The sequence below is a fragment of the Sciurus carolinensis genome, chromosome 7, assembly GCF_902686445.1.
Source record: "Sciurus carolinensis chromosome 7, mSciCar1.2, whole genome shotgun sequence".
NCBI lineage: Eukaryota > Metazoa > Chordata > Mammalia > Rodentia > Sciuridae > Sciurus > Sciurus carolinensis.
The window spans coordinates 150,400,940-150,419,511 of NC_062219.1; the positions used below are offsets into that span (position 1 = coordinate 150,400,940).

At 40.5% G+C, this 18,572-nt stretch overlaps 1 protein-coding gene across 5 annotated transcripts in view; it reads left to right on the forward strand.

Moving 5' to 3' along the window:
• The window catches only part of Cdkal1 (CDK5 regulatory subunit associated protein 1 like 1), a 560,769-nt gene that overhangs the window by 222,302 nt on the left and 319,895 nt on the right, over window positions 1-18,572 (forward strand). For all 5 annotated transcript variants that reach the window (XM_047558430.1, XM_047558429.1, XM_047558428.1 and 2 more), the window contains exon 9: window positions 15,447-15,550. In XM_047558430.1, coding sequence (XP_047414386.1) covers window positions 15,447-15,550 — 104 coding nt within the window. The remainder of the gene's footprint in view (window positions 1-15,446; window positions 15,551-18,572) is intronic.

The following is an 18,572-nucleotide window of genomic DNA, read 5'->3' on the forward strand; positions in this document are numbered from 1 at the left end:
AACTTTGAAACAAATCTTTGTCTTCGTGGTTCTATTCTTTTGAGAGAAGTAGTAGGCAAACGGTTAGTGATAATATTCTTTGACATTGATGATGTCATTAATGATTATAAATTATACAATAAGCTCAACATTATGATTTCCAAGCTATTTGAATGCAGCCATGTCAATTTCGTTGAACTGCTTGTAGAATTGAAAACTCAGGACTTAATGGGTTGATTCACAGGTGTAAAGTGCTTCCAGCAGACCCTGGCTGCACTGTCTCTACAACTTCTGTTGTTCGTCTTTGTGGTTTTCTAGTGCTACAGATGGGTTTTTAGCAACAAAACATCTTTACGAGATATTAAAAGTATTTATTAGGGTTTAAGCTTTTTTAAACTTCTCACCTTCAGAAGTCAGTTTTCTACAACTCTAAGAAATGATCAATGAAAGCTAAATACTTTTATTATAAAGGACTATGGCAAAGTAGTTTTTTAAACATTTTTGAAGAAGTGCATGAAATTGTGGAATTGCTTGGAATACTAAATAATGTGCTTTTGCCTTATTTTTTTTTAAAGCATTTGGGACTTTTGAGTTCTTTTATCATTTGTGAAGTTTCTGGTTGAAGACATAAGGATAGGTGATTCAGGTGATGAGCTACCAAGTTTTGCCTGACTTACATGTAGAACTGAAGTTTCACCGAGTTGCCACGTACAGTTTCCTAAGACTGTTGATACTTGTCCACATTATTTTTTTTATATAGTCTTTTTATTGAAAACATTTCCTTGAACCTTCACTTAGAGTATCAAAAGAAGTTTTGTTTGTGGTTGGAAAAAATGTGTTCAAGTTGCCAACAGAACTTAAAATTGCATAAGAAGCTGGGTGTTGATGCCGAGAATTGGTGTGTGGGCAGCGGACCTCTTGTTCTGTCTGAAAACAGTGACGAAACACCAACAGCAAATGAGGAGCTGCTCTCGCTCTCTTTCAGTGTGGGAAAGACAACCTCGAAGTAGGAAGAACAATTTCTGTTGTTTCAATAAACTTTTATTATATTTAGGCATGGGATTTAGTTGGCAGTCATTACAGGAATAACAGAGAGCTAATTTTATAAAAAGGACTACATTTCCTCTTTCATCATATTGGTGTTGAAATTTAGCAGGCATTTATAACTTGGGGTTCATTGATGATCTTTAGGTGATCAGTGAACTCTTGAAGTGTTTATAGAATTTTCTTTTCCTTGTGAAGTTTTTATGATGTGATGTCAGAAACGAGTCTTTTACTTTTTCTTTTTAATTGTGGTAAAATAGGCAGTATATAAAGTTGACCATTTTTACTGTTTTTAAATGTCTAGCTCAGAAGCATTAACTGCATTCTTACTGTGGTATAACCATCTCCGGAACCTTCTCGTTTTCTCAACCTGAAACTGTTCTCGTGAAACTCGGTCCCTTACCCACCATTCTGCTTCCCATCTCTGAGATGGACTGTTCTTGGTACCTCAAGAGTGAAATCATTTAGTGTCTTTTTGTGACTGACTGTCCCACTTCACATAATGTCCTCAAGATTCACTAGGGTGTGGCATGTGTCAAATTCTATTTTTAAGGCCAGACACTGTTTACTGTGTGTATACACCACATCGTGTTTGTGCGCGCCTCTCCCAGGCAGCATCTCCAACTGCTACTGCGCATGATCTGTGCAGTTCGCTAAGTCCCTGCTTCCACTGCTGTGCCCGTGCCCAGGAGTGGAATTGCTGGAGCATCTGGGAATTCAGGTCTTTGCTCTTGGAGGAGCTGTGCGGCTCTTTGCTATAGGAGCCGTACCCTTGGTTTTCCCAGCGTCTGCTGCATTTTGTTTTGTCCAGTTTTCTTGAGAGTCCGTCAGTACACGCCAGCAAAGCCTGAAAGGAATCTGCGCTTCCAGAATGTAGTCCTTGGCAATTCATTTGATTCCTGCGTACTTAATGCAGTGAGTGCTACAGATGCCAGTTACGTTAGGCCTTCTGCTCCCTTCCTCATTTCACCAAATGTCCTTGGGTGGGTGAGACACCAGGCCTTGCTCTTCGACTTTGGTCATATGGGTGACCCTCACCCTGGGCTCAGGTAGAATATTGTGTACAGGAATCTTGAAAACACTACTGTGTTTAAAGTCTCCCAAAGACTGAGATAAGAAAACAAAATGTAACATCAAGTATTTTATCTGAGGTCCGGTACTGAGAGTATGGAACAGATTGACACTGACATACTTTCTTTCTGAGACCCGTAGAAGACAGGCCTGAAAACACTACTGTGTGCCTTCATAGACCTCAGCCAGTGATTTTCAGCATGAATATGAGAATGAACTAGATCCAGAAAGTGGGTTTTTTATGGAGGTTTGCTTACTTTAAATGGATTATTACCTACCAATGCTATTATTATAACTGAAGTTTTTTTCTTAACCTAAACCTTGAATTTTTGATTATCAACAAAAATTAATAGAGGTGTGACTCCCTTTTTTCTTTCTCCAAACATAGGTGACCCAGTTACAGAAAAGAGTGCCATGATCTTTGAAGCACTTGACAGAGATTATATGAAGTTGCAAACAGTAATCTGAGATACTGTTCAATATTCTGTTTATGAAGCTTTGTTTCCAGAGACTTGTTTCATTTTTATTTTAATAAATGAAATTTGGAATCATATATTTTGAGACCAAATTTAAAAACTGATACAAACTAACAGAAAGTCACACAGAACCCCTGAAGTAATAAGGCCACAATAAAAGAAACTGTTTTCCCACCAGCACTGGGAACGCCACCACCATCTGCTGCCCCCGCTTCTCCTCTCTTCTGTTGAGAATCACTGTTGGGTGGGACTGGGGCACATCTCAGCCTTGTCTTTGCCATGGAAGACAGGTTGGTGTGGAGTACGAAACTGCATTTTAGGAAATAAAATCTTCTAATCGGCAAATCACTGGGTCTTTATTTCTTATTTGTAAAGCCAGAAGGTTGAACTAGAATAATTTCATTTTGGGGTTCTTTCTCTGATTTTCTTCGTATGATTCTTGAGTCATAGGAAACCCCAGAATTCAGGAAGCCTAACCCATTCCCTGCAGAGTACATTTTATAGTCTCTGGGTCATGCCTATCATAATGCTTTTCTAGTTTGAGGACAAGAATACTCTGTTCATTTTGTAAATCTCATATGACCCGATACAAGGCATTTCTTAATGTTGGCACATAGATTTCAAATGCCAAGAAAACCATTGAGGTTAAGACACACGTGAAATTATTGCAGCAAGCACTGGTTAGATGGTTCTTGGAGATTCTCAGTGGATTTAGTAAGTATGTTGCTTATTTAGTTCATATGTTCAGCTGCAGATCACAGATGATCTGATAATGAGATGCAATGACCGGTGTAACTTGAGGTCAAGAGCTGCACCTAACCCAGTGCCTTGACTGCATTTTTCTGTGGCTTCTGTGGTGATAGCTCTCTGGGCTTACAGTTGAAGGGTCGACTCTTCCTGAGTGCAGACTCGTCACAGTCTCTAAATGGAAGGGGCTCCGTTTTGAACCTAAAGCAGTGTTTTCTCCAGAATCATTTTGTTGATAGGAATTTTGTCCCTGCATTTCTGAGCAAATTCCAGTTTCCATGAGAATGTTGCATGCTGGTTGACTTGGTCTGAGTTCCTGAACTCACCATTTACAGGAAAAGGAAAAGCATGCTTTAGTCCAGAACCAGTGCCAGGTTCATTTCTCTCGAGCTTTCTAGACTGCATGAGAGAAGAGTTGATTCCTGGACAAAACCAGCGCTCAGAGATGATTCCTGAGCAGGAACCTAAGAACATGCACTTCACCTTTAGCTCCCAAGCAACCACACACCATTCCTCCTACACGTTCTTAACTGAAGCTTACCCTTAAAGGACAGGCCCTCCCTACCACTCCCTCCCCAAACAGGGAAACTCGGTCTCATCAGGTGCCGAGACCAGGATCTCTGGGTGATACACAGTCCACACTCCCTAGTCTGATATATCTCTTCATGTTCCTGTAACTTATGGTGAAAAATAACATGTTTGTGTCTGTTCATAATGGTGAAGAATGACAGGTATGTCCAGTCATAATGGTGAGGCCAGTGCAGGATGATTGCATGACCCGCCCCCCCCCCCCCCCCCAAACGGGGGATTGAATCCAGGGACACTTTGCCAATGAACTACATCCCCAGCTCTTTCTGGTTTGACATAGGGTATCACTAAGTAGCAGAGGTTCTCACTGTATTGCAGAGGTTGACCTTGAAACTGTGATCCTCCTGCCTCAGCCTCCTGAGTCACTGGGATTACAGATGTGCACCATGTGCCTGTCTAAAAATGCCCATTTTTAAGAGGAAGATAATGTGACTGGAGGTGTAGCTCAGTGATAGAGCACCTGCTTAGTGTCCATGAGCCCCTGGGTCCCCCATCCTCGGCACCACAAAAATTAAAAGTAAGTAAAGAAGGATAATAGGAAACAACACACATTGGTCATTTTTTCATAATCCATGTGTGATTATGAAATTTTTTCATTATCCATGGTGTGTGGTTGCATGCTCAGCATGCACTTCTGGTGCCGGCAGGACGTTGCTTTTACCATTTCTTAGTGCATGTGGTAGAACCGAGAACCTGTTCTCTTTCCTTGGCCTCCATGCCACATCTCAGGTGCCCTTTCGAAGGACCACCCATTTGGGATCTGCAGCTCCCTTTGGAATGAACACAGGCTGACCAGCAGAGACCACAGGCTGTCGTAAAGCAGTGTACGGCAGAGTTTTGAATGTCACCTCAAAGCTCCTAAGTTGCTGCCATCTGTGCTTTGATCTGTCCTCCCAGAACATCTGATGCGCACTGTCCAGTGTAAAAATCAGGACTGGGGTGCAACTCGGTGGTAGAGCACCGGCCCTGCATGTGAGAAGCCCTGGGTTCCATCCCCAGCACTGCAAAAAATAAAACAAGAACCCCTGACTTAAACGCTGTGTGTGATCTGGGCAAACTCCCTTTAAACCCAGGTTGTGGACTACCAGTGGGTTGGCTCGTGGTCAGTTCCTTTTGCAGGAAGAGTAGCCAAAGACCTTGCCGGCCATCCTTTCTGATCCTGGAGGTTTCTTGGAGGGCGAGCAGGCTCCCCTGGTGCCCCGGGGCCTTGTTACGAGGCCCTTTCCCCTCCTCAGCCTCTGCTGTTGGACCTGGGCTGCTTCGCAGTTTGGCCTGCCTTGTTGGGTGGGGCCATGCTTTCCTGCGGGTGCTTGGGGACAGCTGTGTGGAGGGGGCTGGCTGGCTCTGCGTGCCAGTCTCATCTCCCGTGAGGCTCCAGCTTTGCCGACTTTTGCTCTCACAGACCTAAGCTGGACTTCTTCATTTACCTCGTGTGTGGATGACTTCTGTTTGAACCCCACTGGGGTCCAAATGGCCAGACTTAGCAATTTGGGCTTAGAAAGGCCAAGAAGGCTGAGCTCTCGAGGTGTGCTTTTGCCCTTCTCTGCCTTCAGCCCCAGCATATGTTAATCCAGATGAGAAGAAGTAGGCTTCACCTTGCATCACGCTTAAGTTTTTCTCCACTTGAAGTTGTTTTAGGTGAAACACCCGTAACAATGCTTGGCAAATCATGAAATTTAAGGCATTAGCTCATTGGTTAAGAGTTCTGATATTCGATTCTCCCTTTGGAAGGTGGAAAATGGTGTCAGAAATGAGGACAGGAGAGGCAAGAGTGTAGCCCATGGCAGGCTCCTGCTTAGTGCACAAGGCCCTGGTCCATTCCCAGCACACAGAACTAAAAGAAGAAAAGCAAGGTAGAGAAAACAAGTCCCCTCTCCTGTCCAAGCCTCCTGTCTCCCTTTGTCACCCTCTGCTGTCATGGCTTCAGAGGGGGCAGCTGGTAAAGCCCTGTGTATGTGGAAAGCATTCAGCAGGAAAAAGGAATGGGCAGCTGTAGGCGCCACAGGCGATACCCTTCCTCCTCTCTTGCCTTTTCCAGATTGTCGAAAACATGCCAGCGAGTTTCTTTCCCTCCAGCCTCCAAACTCTTCCATGGAGATGGGAAGAGAAACCAGAGTGTAACTCCTATGAAATGGCGACCCATTCCACACTACTTTTTTTGTTAGTGAATTGCTAGGATAACTGTTTTGAAGTTGAAGATGCCTTCAAGAATTGGCAATGGGATAATTCCAGGTATTCAGGAGGCTGAGGCAGAAGGATTCTGAGTTCCAGGCCAGCCTGGGCAACATCATGAGACCCTATCTCAAAATTATTAAAAAAAAAAAAAAAAAAAAAAGAATTAGTAGTGGTAAAGGAAAAGCCCTTAGGTAAATCAAATTGATGGCTGCATTATAAAGTCTGTATGATACACTGAGTTTCAGTCATCATGTTATCAACATATAATATATAGATAGTATATATAGATAGTATAAGAGCTATCATTAAAAAAAAAAAAACCACGGGACTGGTGGTGTAGCTCAGTAGTATATACTTGCCTTGTATGTATGAGGCTCTGGGTGCGATTTCCAGTACCTCAGAGTAAATAAAACACCATTAAAAACATAAAGCAGAAGCTGGGGTTATAGCTCAGTGGTAGAGTGCTTGCATAGCACGTGTGAGGCACCGGGTTCAAGTCTCAGCACCACACGCAAAAAAAAGATATCATGTCCATCTGTAACTGAAAATATTAAAACAAAACAAAACCAAACAAAACATAAAGCTGGCAGCTCAGTGAGGTAATCATATAGAGAAACCACTTAATCCAGAGCTCTCCCATGGCGCACTGAATGGCGTTGCAGTTGGAAAGAAAGAGATCTCTGGAAGCCAGGGCTTTCTGGTGAGTCACTTTTGCCAGGATGGTTTCTCTAGGTTAAACCCCACGGGGCCCACCAGTTCCTGGTAAGGAAATTTCCCTCAATAGACATATTGCTCAACTCGAAGATGTTACCATTAGTGTTCCTTTTGAGTTTTTTGGGTTTTTTTATTTTAATTGATGGGGGCATTGGGGATGGAACCCAGGCCCTCAGCCATGCTAGGCAAGCATTCTGTTGCTATTTCTGAGAATCTGTGGTTCTTTGTAAAGGATCGACTTGTACATTTAATGGGGTAGTTTTGACTGCTTCCCCCGTGCTAGTGAAGAAAGAGCTATTACAGAACTGATAGAGATCCTTGCAGTCCGTCAAGAAAATAGGATGTCAGGTCTCAGGGAGAGGACACAGGACACACTGGGCAGCAGAGGCCTGTGGGAGAAACTTCTCGTCAGTGACTTTGAGAATCGGCCTCCCAGCTCAGCAGAGGCCTGCTCACTCCCTCATGCACCTCCCTGGTAAATGGCGTTTGTCTTGGGCCTTGCTTTAGGTAATAATCTCAAACACTGGAGTCAAGGATTTGAATTCTGCTCACAGAAGTGTAGCCTCACATTCAGAACATTTGTTGATGTAAAAATGGAGGGCCGTTGGGTAAGTGCTTAGGTAGTACTTTCCCATTTCAATGTAAGTGCCCCATTGGTCTTTATGATGTAATTAGACCATTATTTGACCCAAACACTTTCAGTTAGTTTTCCCACACAGTTAGGTATTTATCTGAATTTAGCTTTATAGTTCCAACACCCTTGAAATATAAGTTTGGTTTTTTCCCCCTTTTCTCAGGATGTTTTGACCAGTGTTAGAACAATACCTTTTATCCCAGGCGCCAAAATAGGGTACCTGTTATATGCTATAGAATTAGCTCCGACCAGTGTTTCCTGTGAGATTGCACCTTGGCAGACGTCAGTCTCTAGAGCCACTGAGGAAGCAGAAACAATAGCTCTCGCTGATACTCCTGTGCTTTTAGGCCATATTTTAAGGTCCATTATTCAGGCCTTTTGGGTGCTATAGTTAGCATATGGTCTAGTCAGATCTTTGGGTTAACCCCTAGGTAAGTCTTTGCTACAGATTACTTCCCATATGGTGACCCTTTTTTGGAAGTATAGTTTTAGTTTAATAGCAGATGAGCGTTAACTATTAATTCGCAGGAAATAAGTGTTGTTTCTGGTATCATCACAAAAATTCAAGCATATAACTCAGGCCTATAATAATAGTGCAAATACACATGTGCCTTGTTTATGTTCTTACAGATTCTGATTCACTGTCTGGTAAGTGGGCCAGGTATCTGTACCTAAAAGGAATAAAACCAAGCCAAAAAGCAAGCAAACTCTAAGACCTCAAGAACAGCTGGGGTAAGATGGGAAGAAGAGTGTGAGTGTAGGTAAACTTCTCTGGATATGATTTATATGCATGTGTACATCTACGTTTGCATGTGTCAGGGACTGAACCCAGGGCTTTGGGCAAGAGTGCCTGCTGTACTTCTGAGCTGTTTTAACTTGACCGGTATTCAGACAATTCCCTTAGGAGTTTTGACTTTAGGAGAGTGTGAAAGTGACACACATTCCCTAAGAACTGTACTTTGACTTCTATCTTTCCCTGAGGTAGCAGTCTGTGGGAGGATCCTGTCGGGTGATGCTGGGCAGCCTCAGTGAGCCGCATCTCCTCGGGAGCCCCGCAGCCATGACAGGAGACCTGACCCTGTGCTGCATGCTGTGCTGCTGAGGCAGGTGCTCCGTAGGTAGATGCATTGACTGCATTTTAAGTTTACAGTGTTTTCAAAGTCCGATGAGTTTACTAGTATATAACTCCACTGTAATTCAAGGGTATTTAGGAATACCCTTGCGTGGAATAATTATATTTTTAAAGGATAAATCATACGTATGTTAAAGATTCATATGCTCATTCACGGTGTAAATGAAATCTCTGACTGTTGTAGGAGATGATACACTTGCTTCCAGAGTTCCTGACTTCCAGCTTGGACATTCCTAAACTAATTCAGATCTGCCACGTGGTGTGGGCTCTCCAGCGCTAAGTGCCAGCTTCATTAGCAAACCCTTTTTGGCAACTGTGGCTGTCTCCTCTGCTGACTTTGAAAGGGGCAGATTGTATCTTAGCCTTAATTCTGTGACTATTGCCATTGTTTTAGAAAATTAAAAATAATAGTGTAGGTGGAAGAGGGGAAATTTTGGGAGAGTGCACTTTTTGGTTGACAGAGTTCCATCTCCTCGGAAGCTGCTGTTTTTGTAAGCGGTCAGAAAGTGGTTCTTCCTATTATGGGCCCTGGAGTTTGAGAAACCACTGACTAGAAACGGCACTTTGGAAGTTGCTGGCGTTGCCATTACCTGCTAATGATGATGTTTACTCTACATCTCCACCAGTTGAATGTCAGGCTAGCATTCAGTTAAAGAAAGCCACTGTCTCGCTCATTTTTCTGTACATCTTTTTTCTGGGGATTTCCTTAGAAACATAAGGAAAACTGGTAATTGTTAGGAGTCATGCACAGCAATTGGTTCTGGAGACGTTGGTGGGTTTTCACTGGTCTGTGGGGAGGTGAGAGGTGCGGGGATAGTGGATTGAGCTGCTCATGAAGCTGCGTGTTGGAGCCTGTGTTGTGACATTCCCCTAACTTGACACGAGGCTGTTTCTTATAAAATAGCAGTGATAGGGTACAAGGTAGTCTAACGTCTTTAAAAGAATGTCCTCACTTGGCAAAACAAAGTTGATATCCAATTTGATGTCCTGTGTGTACATTTTAAATGTGTTACTCTGGTGTCCAAAGTTCTGAGAATTGCCGACAAATTGTCAAGGCTGAAATGAGGGTTCTTTGGACACCCAGGCCCTCTCGTTTCTTTGACTGGCCATACCAGACAGATTGTATGTAGTGTGATTTTATCCTGGGTGGGTTCGCAGTCTCACAGTTCTAGTCTCTACGCTTCGGTTTCCTGTTCCCAGCTTCCTGTCCTGGCCTCTCTGACAGAGCACTGATATTCTTGCCTGGTAAGATCCATATTACTGCCCCTTGCCTTCTGCACTCCTGACTCTCTGTCCCCGTCTCGTTGTGTCTCACTGGTTACCTTTCCTCTTAATGCTTCCTAGCAGTGCACCCAAGTGTTGGCTTGAACCTGATCTGGTGCATTATGAATTCAACAACTTCTAGTATTTATTGGCATTTTAATAGTATATAAGGTACTTTGTTAAATGCTATAGCAGATATTAAAACTGGTAAAGTATATACCTGTTCCTTAAGGAAATGGCAATTGAGTAATATTAAGATAAGCACACACTGCACACGTGTCTTTGTGTCTAGAGAAGCACAGAGTGCAATTGGTGAAGGAGTTTCAGCTAAGAATGATCAGGCTCTTAACTCTCTATAACTTCCTGTGAGTTTCTTAGTCTTGGTGAGCCTCAGTTTCCTCTATGAAAGACAGGAATAAGAATATTTTTATCAAGATTGTTGCAATGATCAACGAAACAGTTAACATAAAATGGGTAATTGAGGGTCTGGCAAGTATTCAGCAACTGCCTTTTACTTCTATTAACCTCTCTTCCTCCCAAAGTGATTTTTAAGTTGGTGCTGAATTTTATAAGCATTGATGAGCCCTGATGATCAGAATAATTCTTCCTGGCAAAGTGAAGGAGAAACCAGGGGAGATAAAATACACGCACGTTTTGAAGCAAAAGATGTACCAAATAGGAAGAAACGAAGAGAAATTACAGTACAAATGTATTTTAATTTAGCATAAGTATTTTAGTAAAAGAAGGAATGATTTATATGATCTAAAGAGAAACCAGAGGATAGTACAGATATTCTAGTGCAGAAAAAAAGTAACTCCAGAAATGGCACATTTGAAGATAAAATCCAAAGATGAGAAGAAGACTGGAGTGGGGAGAGAAGACTGACCAGGCGGAGGATTCCTGGCAAGGGACCGGCAGAGGAATTGAGGGTTTGGAGCTGTGTTCTGCTAACTTAACAAGTCCTCCATTCTCCTTTGTTCAGGATTTTGATCTTGGCGAAAAGGTTTTTAATAAATTATCACTTGAAGATCTAATCATGTTCTGCTGATGTGAGCGTCTCTTGTATTTATTTGAAAGGTCAAAAAGTTTGGACTTTTCCTGGAAAAACTTAAAACCAAGATGAAGACTCACAATAGGCTATATTTAACAATGTAGTGTGGGACAGTCTGTGTTGTGTGACCTCTTTGTTTCTTTGGTTTCGGTTTTTCCTTTGCTGGATGATGTTTCAAAATGGAGAATGTGGCCAGATTACAGTATGGTTTTTGCAAGATTTAGCTCTTACTAAGGGCTTATTGTTCAGTAACATTTGAAGCTTTGAGAAAGACTTTATGTTCTGTCGGTTGATTAAAAATGAAGTGTGTGTTGGTTTGAAGTATTAATGCTTGACTCTAGGTAACTCAGACTTATCCTTGACCCAGTAGGGAGAAACAGAAGCCCAGTCACATCAGACAGTTTTTCCTCCCTTCCTTTATTTAGAAAAAAAAAAAAAAAAAAAAGCAAAAGCAATAAGGGTGACTTTTTAAGAGTGTGACACTGGGTTTTAAATTATTCCAGACTTGTGATATCTAAAGATGCACTTAAAAAAAAAAAAGACAAATATAGTAAAGCTTAGTTTTCATTTGCTTTATGTAGTTGCATATTAAATTGATATATAACATGTTCACACCCCTTGGGACATTATAATTTGTGAAAATGTATTGTTATTTAGTTTATATAATTGAAGAATATTCTATACAGATGTTTTTTGAGATTTCAGGGTTATACTGCTTGTAGGACTAGTTACTTCCTGTCTGGTGACCTCACAGCATGGTTGCTCGGTGGTTCTGGACTGATCCTTCAGTCCCAGGCGGAGTCCCCAGGACTCTGCATCTTCCTTGAAGTTCAACAGTCATCTCATTTTGGTTTTGGCTTTCAACAGTCAACCTTCAAAGATCTTTTGTTTTCTGACAGTTGAAGAAACTGGCTCGGTGTTCTGACTCTTAGACAATATTTGATTGTTTACTGATAATTGAAACTATCTACTAAGGGCTCCTATTATGAAGTCCTTGATTATAAGGGAAGCTTGACATGTTGAAATGATTGGTCAACACAAACCCTGGTGATTGAAACTTTTTTTTTTTTTTAAGCATCAAAAAGCTCATTCTCTTTCTTTTCTGATTTGGCACTGTGTTTTTCCTGTGCATTATACAAAGCTCTGTCCTTTTAAAAAGTAAGACATAGCATATTGAATGCTTGAGCCCGTCCTGTTGGAACATGCTTAAAGAAATGTGCACTTTAGAAGCATTCACTTTAATATGAAGTATTAAATACTATCAAAGTCTATTAATAATCAGAACATGATTTTGACCACTATGGATAAGAATGAACCCCTCTTATAAAGAGTAGAGACTCCAAAAATATCCTGTTAACAACTTTAACCCCCGGGAATCATTTAGTGAAGAATATTTTGAATTCTCAATGTAATATTTGTACTTCCTGATTTATTTTGAATATGATGTTTTAGACTGTCATCTTGTTTTATTTAAACTTTTTAGTACATTTTTATGAATGTTTTTTCCATGGGGAATGCCTTTCTACCTTTATTAAATGAAACAGTATGAAAATATGATTTGGTTTCCAAAGTTGACTTTTAAGCCAAGCTATCAGCAGCACATCTGTTCCACAAAGTTTGGTACACCTGGAACATGAAAATGTATGATTATTTCCTCTCAGCGTTGCTTAAAACAGTTGCATTAAACAACTAGTGGCCAATACCTACAGATCACTCCCTAGGTGCAGGGACTGTTCCAAGTGCTTTATACTTATTTTTGTTACAAATGCTTAAAATGCATGTTTATCTTCTCTTCTTCCTGTCTTTCTTCCCTTCCCCCTTCCCACCACTGGCATTTCATAAGATAGTGGCTTTTAAGAAAAACAGAGGTCAGAAACAGGAGTGGCTTCTGTTAAGATGGTCCCCTTAACTTAAGGAGCTCTTCATTGAAGACCGATGGCCTGGGGGTGCCCAGGAGCATGGCAGGGCCCTGCACTGAGCAGATGACCTCAGAGACACTGGAGGCGGCAGAGGGAGCCGGTCTTCCTGTGTGCCAGCACCTGGCTTTGAGAGCCCAAGCAGCAGATCTCCAGACGACAGGGCAAGTCACACAGGTGACACGTTTTGCCACAGATCCAGCAAGAGGATGTGAAACAAAAATTGTGGAGGACAGCAACAAGGATGGAAGTGACAAGTTTGGGCCAGTGAACAGACAGGAGGTCTGGCTGTAGATTCTTATGAGGAAAGGAGACAAATAGCTTCTCATTGCGGTCTGTACTGAGGCGGGTGGGAGCGGTCCCCTTTGTGCCTCCTGTGGGGGACAGCCTGCCTATCTTTTGCGGTTGTATATATCTAGAATATATTTTTGCTCTTCTGGGTTTTGGGAATTTTTTTGGTGCTGGTGATAGAACCCAACCCCTGATTTGATTTTTAGAGGCATGTTCCTGTCTGTGAGGTGAAGGCGTAGCATTCGTCTCTGGAAGGGCAGAGTGAGGTCGTGAACATCAGTGTCTCTATCAGTGTCTGGGACAGGGCTGGTGTCACGTTCCACACCAGGAAAAGGCCAGAGATGACACAGAGAAGACCTGTGGCAGTAGGAGTTAGAGCCTCTTGATAAGAGGCCATGGTTTATGTTGACTAAATGTGAATTGCTGGGGAGGAAGGGAGTCCTGGAAGTTCAAGGTCAGGTGGAGTCTGAACAGGAAGACGCATTTCAAAGGATACCCGTTACCATACGGACAGGGTCCATGCAAAGGTTTCCATAAACTAGGCATTGTCTGTTTCCTGAGGTCAGTAATTTGTATGTATTTTATAGTTATGTAACCATAAAATCACATATTGGACAGGTTCAATGATTAAAAGTTGTTTTTCTTGATATGTAAATTTAAAGTATGTGTGTATCAATGGTATTTTGGGAACCTTATTGCTCATTATAGCAGTTGAATCACCAAGGAGGTGTTCCTTTTTTTTCTGTTCAGTGTTGACCCTCATTTTTTCGACATAGAGCAATTTTTTTATATTGTCACTGTTTATTTTGGAATAAGAAATTTATTTTAAATTTCAAGTTATAAATATAGAATCAACATTGTCAATTGAAAAAGGTAATTTTTATCATATATCAATACTATCAGAAATATTCTCTCCCTATATTTTTTTGGGTACCAGGGATTGAAGTCAGGGGCGTTCAGTCATTGGCCCACATCCCCAGCCCTATTTTATATATTATTTAGAGACAGGGTCTCACTGAGATGCTTACTGCCTTGTTGTTGCTTAGGCTGGCTTTGAACTCAAGATCCTCCTGCCTCAGCCTCCGCAGCCACTGGGATTTTAAGCATGCACCAATGCACCTGGTTGCAAAATGATATTTTTAAATTGCCAAAAGCTAATATTTTCATTCTACTTCTTTAATTTTTTTTGTGCATGTGTCAGGGGGGACATAGGGAGATGCTGGGGATTAAACCCAGGGACGATGCATGCTGGGCAAAGCACTTATACCACTGAGCTGCACCCCAGCCCTCCACTTCTTTACTTCAACTAATATAATCCCAGAGAATAAACACTGAACATGTTTTAATATTTTTTTATCTCAAGGAATGAAAATTTCTAATGGTGTATTTTTATGAGAATGCTATGTTGCCTACTTTTATAGATATATAATATTTATCATATAATATATGCATATTATTTATTATATCCTTTTTAATTTATGTTACATATATACGTATTATATATTTGTATATATGCACATGTATGTATCATTAGTTAAAAGCTAAACAAATTTGCCTCATCTTTCCTATTTTAGTCAACTTTTTCACCACTGTGCATCAAAGACCTGAGAAGAACAGTTTTAGAGGAGGAAAAGTTTATTTGGCTCTTGGTTTCAGAGGTCTCAGTCCATAGATGGCCACCTGCAATGTTCTGGGCCCAGGATGAGGCAGCACATTGTGGTGGAAGGGTGTGGAGGAGGAAGACAGTCCAGAACATGGCCATCAGGAAGCAGAGGGGAAGAGAACTGCTCCGTGCACCTGCACAAAATGGAAACCCCGAAGGCAAACTCGCAGTGACCCACCTCCTCCAGCCGCACCCTACCTGCCTGGTTTCCACCCAGTTAATCCCTATCAGCAGTATCGCACCCATTAGGTTAAGGCTGTCACCTCTACACTTTTTTTTGCATCTCTTGCTTTTTGGGGACACCTAATATCTAAATCATAACAATATCTAATAAAAAGGTATGTATAGACAATACTAAAATGTTCTAGTTATTTGATGGCCAAAGAAATATCAAAGGCTTACAGAAATGTGAGTTGAATTTCTTTTGAATAATTGTAACATTTTACAAACTTTATTCTTCATGGATATGTGTATTTTAAGATAATATTATGATTTGTACTATCATTCTTGAGTAGGTGAAATTCAAAAGAATTGCAAATTGCTTTGCCTGGTGGAAATAAATGAGAGACACTCAGATGATTGTTTTATGACTATCTTATAAGTAAGCAGCCGTCATTAAAGTAGGACTACAGTTCTTTCTTCCTGTTGTGTATACATTGTTTTAAAAACTTTGAGTCTTATTTCTTGCTGTCATTTGAACAGGTGTCTCAATGCATGTACGTACTGCAAAACTAAACACGCCAGAGGAAATTTGGCCAGTTATCCCATTGACGAACTAGTAGATAGAGCCAGACAGTCTTTTCAAGGTAAGTGTTTCTAGAATTGTGTGTGACTTAGTCTACTTATTGAATCAGTCAGTTGTTTAAGTATTACATCACTTTACATACCTGCTTCTTCAGCTTTGTGAAGTTTATAGATACTTAACTAATAGATGTTACCAGATTTAACCCCTCAGATTATATTTACATGGCTTATTTTTCTTTTGCTGCTTTTCTGTTTTCTTTTCGCTTGAAGGTAAATGTCACATTTCAGAGCCTTTACATCCCATCTCTAGACTCCATGGAAAAGAAAAAATAGTTAAATGAAATCCATCAGCCTCTGAAGTCTGAGTGGAATACTCAGATTTCTCCTGCTTTCCGCAATTTTTTGATGATTTGAAAAACAGAGCCAGTGGGGTTTCCGGGAGTCTTTGAAGAGAAAGGGAGGTTGCCCATCAGCTGATGGGGGAGGCCACCGCTCTTCTCTGTGGGACTGTTGGACCAGGAAAGAGCGGTACTGATGGGGAGTTTTGATAAGCAGAGTGCTTTTGAGTCATCCCTTGCTGGAAAGTGTGATTGTCTGGTATCTCTCAGCATGGAGTAAGACTTATCTTTAACATGAGTAACTGTTGTGTTGACACATAACTGCTTAGACCATGAACTTCCTCTTCTGTCTTGTTTATAGTATGTGTGTGTAACAGTGGTGTGTTTTTACATCCTACATCAGATAATCTATTGTCTCATAATCTTGTGGGTTAATAGTTATTGGCAGGGTGCTTTTCCTTTTAGCAAGTGACTTGGAGTGCTGCGTTCAGTACTTCACACCCCGTATCGCAGAAAGTGCGCATTCCAAACCCACTGCTTTATTTAGTCTAGCCAAAGCTTTTATCGACATGAATTTGGAATGTTTCTTTTAGTAGAGAGAAATAGACCCTTGGTTGATTTATTGACTCCTCCCTACATTTTTTCCCTGATTTAATATCCGTCTTCTTACCCTGTGTGTTCACACTCGGCTAGTTTTGGAAGAGAAACAGGAGACGCACTGAGTCTCACTGCCAGTCAGAGGAAGGTCTCTGCGGCATGATTACTTGAAGGATTTTTCAGAAGGGGCAAGAATTTGACCAGAAACCTAATTTATGCACCTGGTATTCTTGCTGATGTTCTTAACTGGTGTCTGTTTTTCCATGTGTCAGTTAATGAGGATATTAAACATAGGTGATTTATCTAGCAACTACTGCAAATTATTAGGCGTACAAATTAGTATTTTTTCAACATTGTGTTTCCGAGTGCAACTCCATATAAATTTTTTAGAGATTTTCTTCATTATACTTGAAAATTTAATTGATAGACACTCAACTGACCAAATTGTTATATTGTGTACATGTAAGAATAGGTAACAAAAAACCATACCCACTCTGTTCAACTGTATCATACTAATAAAGGGGGCAAGAAAAGGAAATAAAATTCGAAAAAATCATAAATTGTGAAAATTATAGGATTCAAATTCACAAATAGTTTTATTATAACACACATACAAAGGGAAATATAAAACTATAGAATCGTTGCCTAAGGAGTGAAAGTATTTTCTTCATTCCCCCACAGCTATGCTCACCTCTAACTGAAATTAACATGTGATGTGTTAACTTTATGACTTTTTGTGGACACAGTCATGTATTGTATTTATGATGGGAGAAAAAAGGAAACAGTTTGTATAAACCAGTTAGAGAATTTTTCTGAAGACATCCACTTTAGCTCTGATTTTCTTCAGCACTGTCCTCTGGGCAACAGAGGTATACTGTGTTTTTTTTTTGTTTCTGTAGATATTAGTTATTAGTTAATGTTTTCATGTCTAAGTGAGTTGGGCCAGTTAAGGTGAGTGATTCAGATAGGCCAGAAGTTAGCAGCGATGTTGTACTACTTGAGACTATTGAAATACCCTTAAGTGACATTAGTGACAACCTTGAGATGACAGGTTTCCTGTTTACTTCTACAATATGTTGTATGGATTGTCTGGTGTATAAGCTATGTCGTATGATAGTTTCCTTTCGTTCTCTAAATTTGGGAAATGCAAGTTCATGATAAGGATGGACCTACCCTTTCCATTACAGGAGACATCAGTCTGCTGGCTCATATTTCAAAAACAGAGTTGGTAGCGCTCTTTTCTTTCTTTCTTTCTTTGTTTTTGGTGGTGAGTAGTCAAACCCAGGGTGTTGCAAGTGCTCTACCATGAAGCCACATCCCAAGTCTGGGAGAGTTACTTTTTTCTGCAAAAGACATTGAAATTTTAATCATCTCACAGTATTCCTAGGTTTGAGCTTTAGAATTGTGCAGGATAGGTAATTATGAAGGTAAATATGAGAAATAACCCATTTTCTTGTTTCTGTGTCTTTTACCTATTTAGTTTTTAGTAATCCAGGTGTTATCAATAGAAACCCCTTCAATAATGTATTCTACCATGATTAGATTGCCTGTCCTTTAATGAATAGCAACATGACTCCATGAAAGTTACTCAGGAATGAAAAGTCTCAGTATGTTGTCAGCAAATTTTAGAACTATGTTTAGGGCCTCACTGTCAGTAATAGTTAGATTTCCCATCCATAAAGTGGCATATTCTTTCTTTGCTAAAATTTTAAAATAGCTCCTGTGTGTCAAGAATACTCATTGACCTTTTTTAAAACTTTAAAGGTGTGTTGAATGTGGATTAGAACCCAGGTTTCCTGTCATCATAGAATGTGCATTAAAATTAAAATTTCATTTGGAGTAGCATATTTGTAACAACTTTTTAGTAAAATTTATTTCGTAGTATAAGGAGTGAAGAGACTCATAGCTAATCCCAAGGCAGGTGAGCATCCAGAAGAGTAGGAAATAATCACAAAAACATTCTGAATGTGACATGGCTTCTGAGAGTACTAAATCATGCCGATTGTACATCCAGTTGTCAAAAAATGAAAAAGAGCTCAAGAAAGTCGAATGGTTAGCATTAAAGTAAAACAAATTTCTGAATTTGTTTCTCATATACTGTATATTTATATATTATATATATTTATGTATATATTTAGTTGGCTCTGTG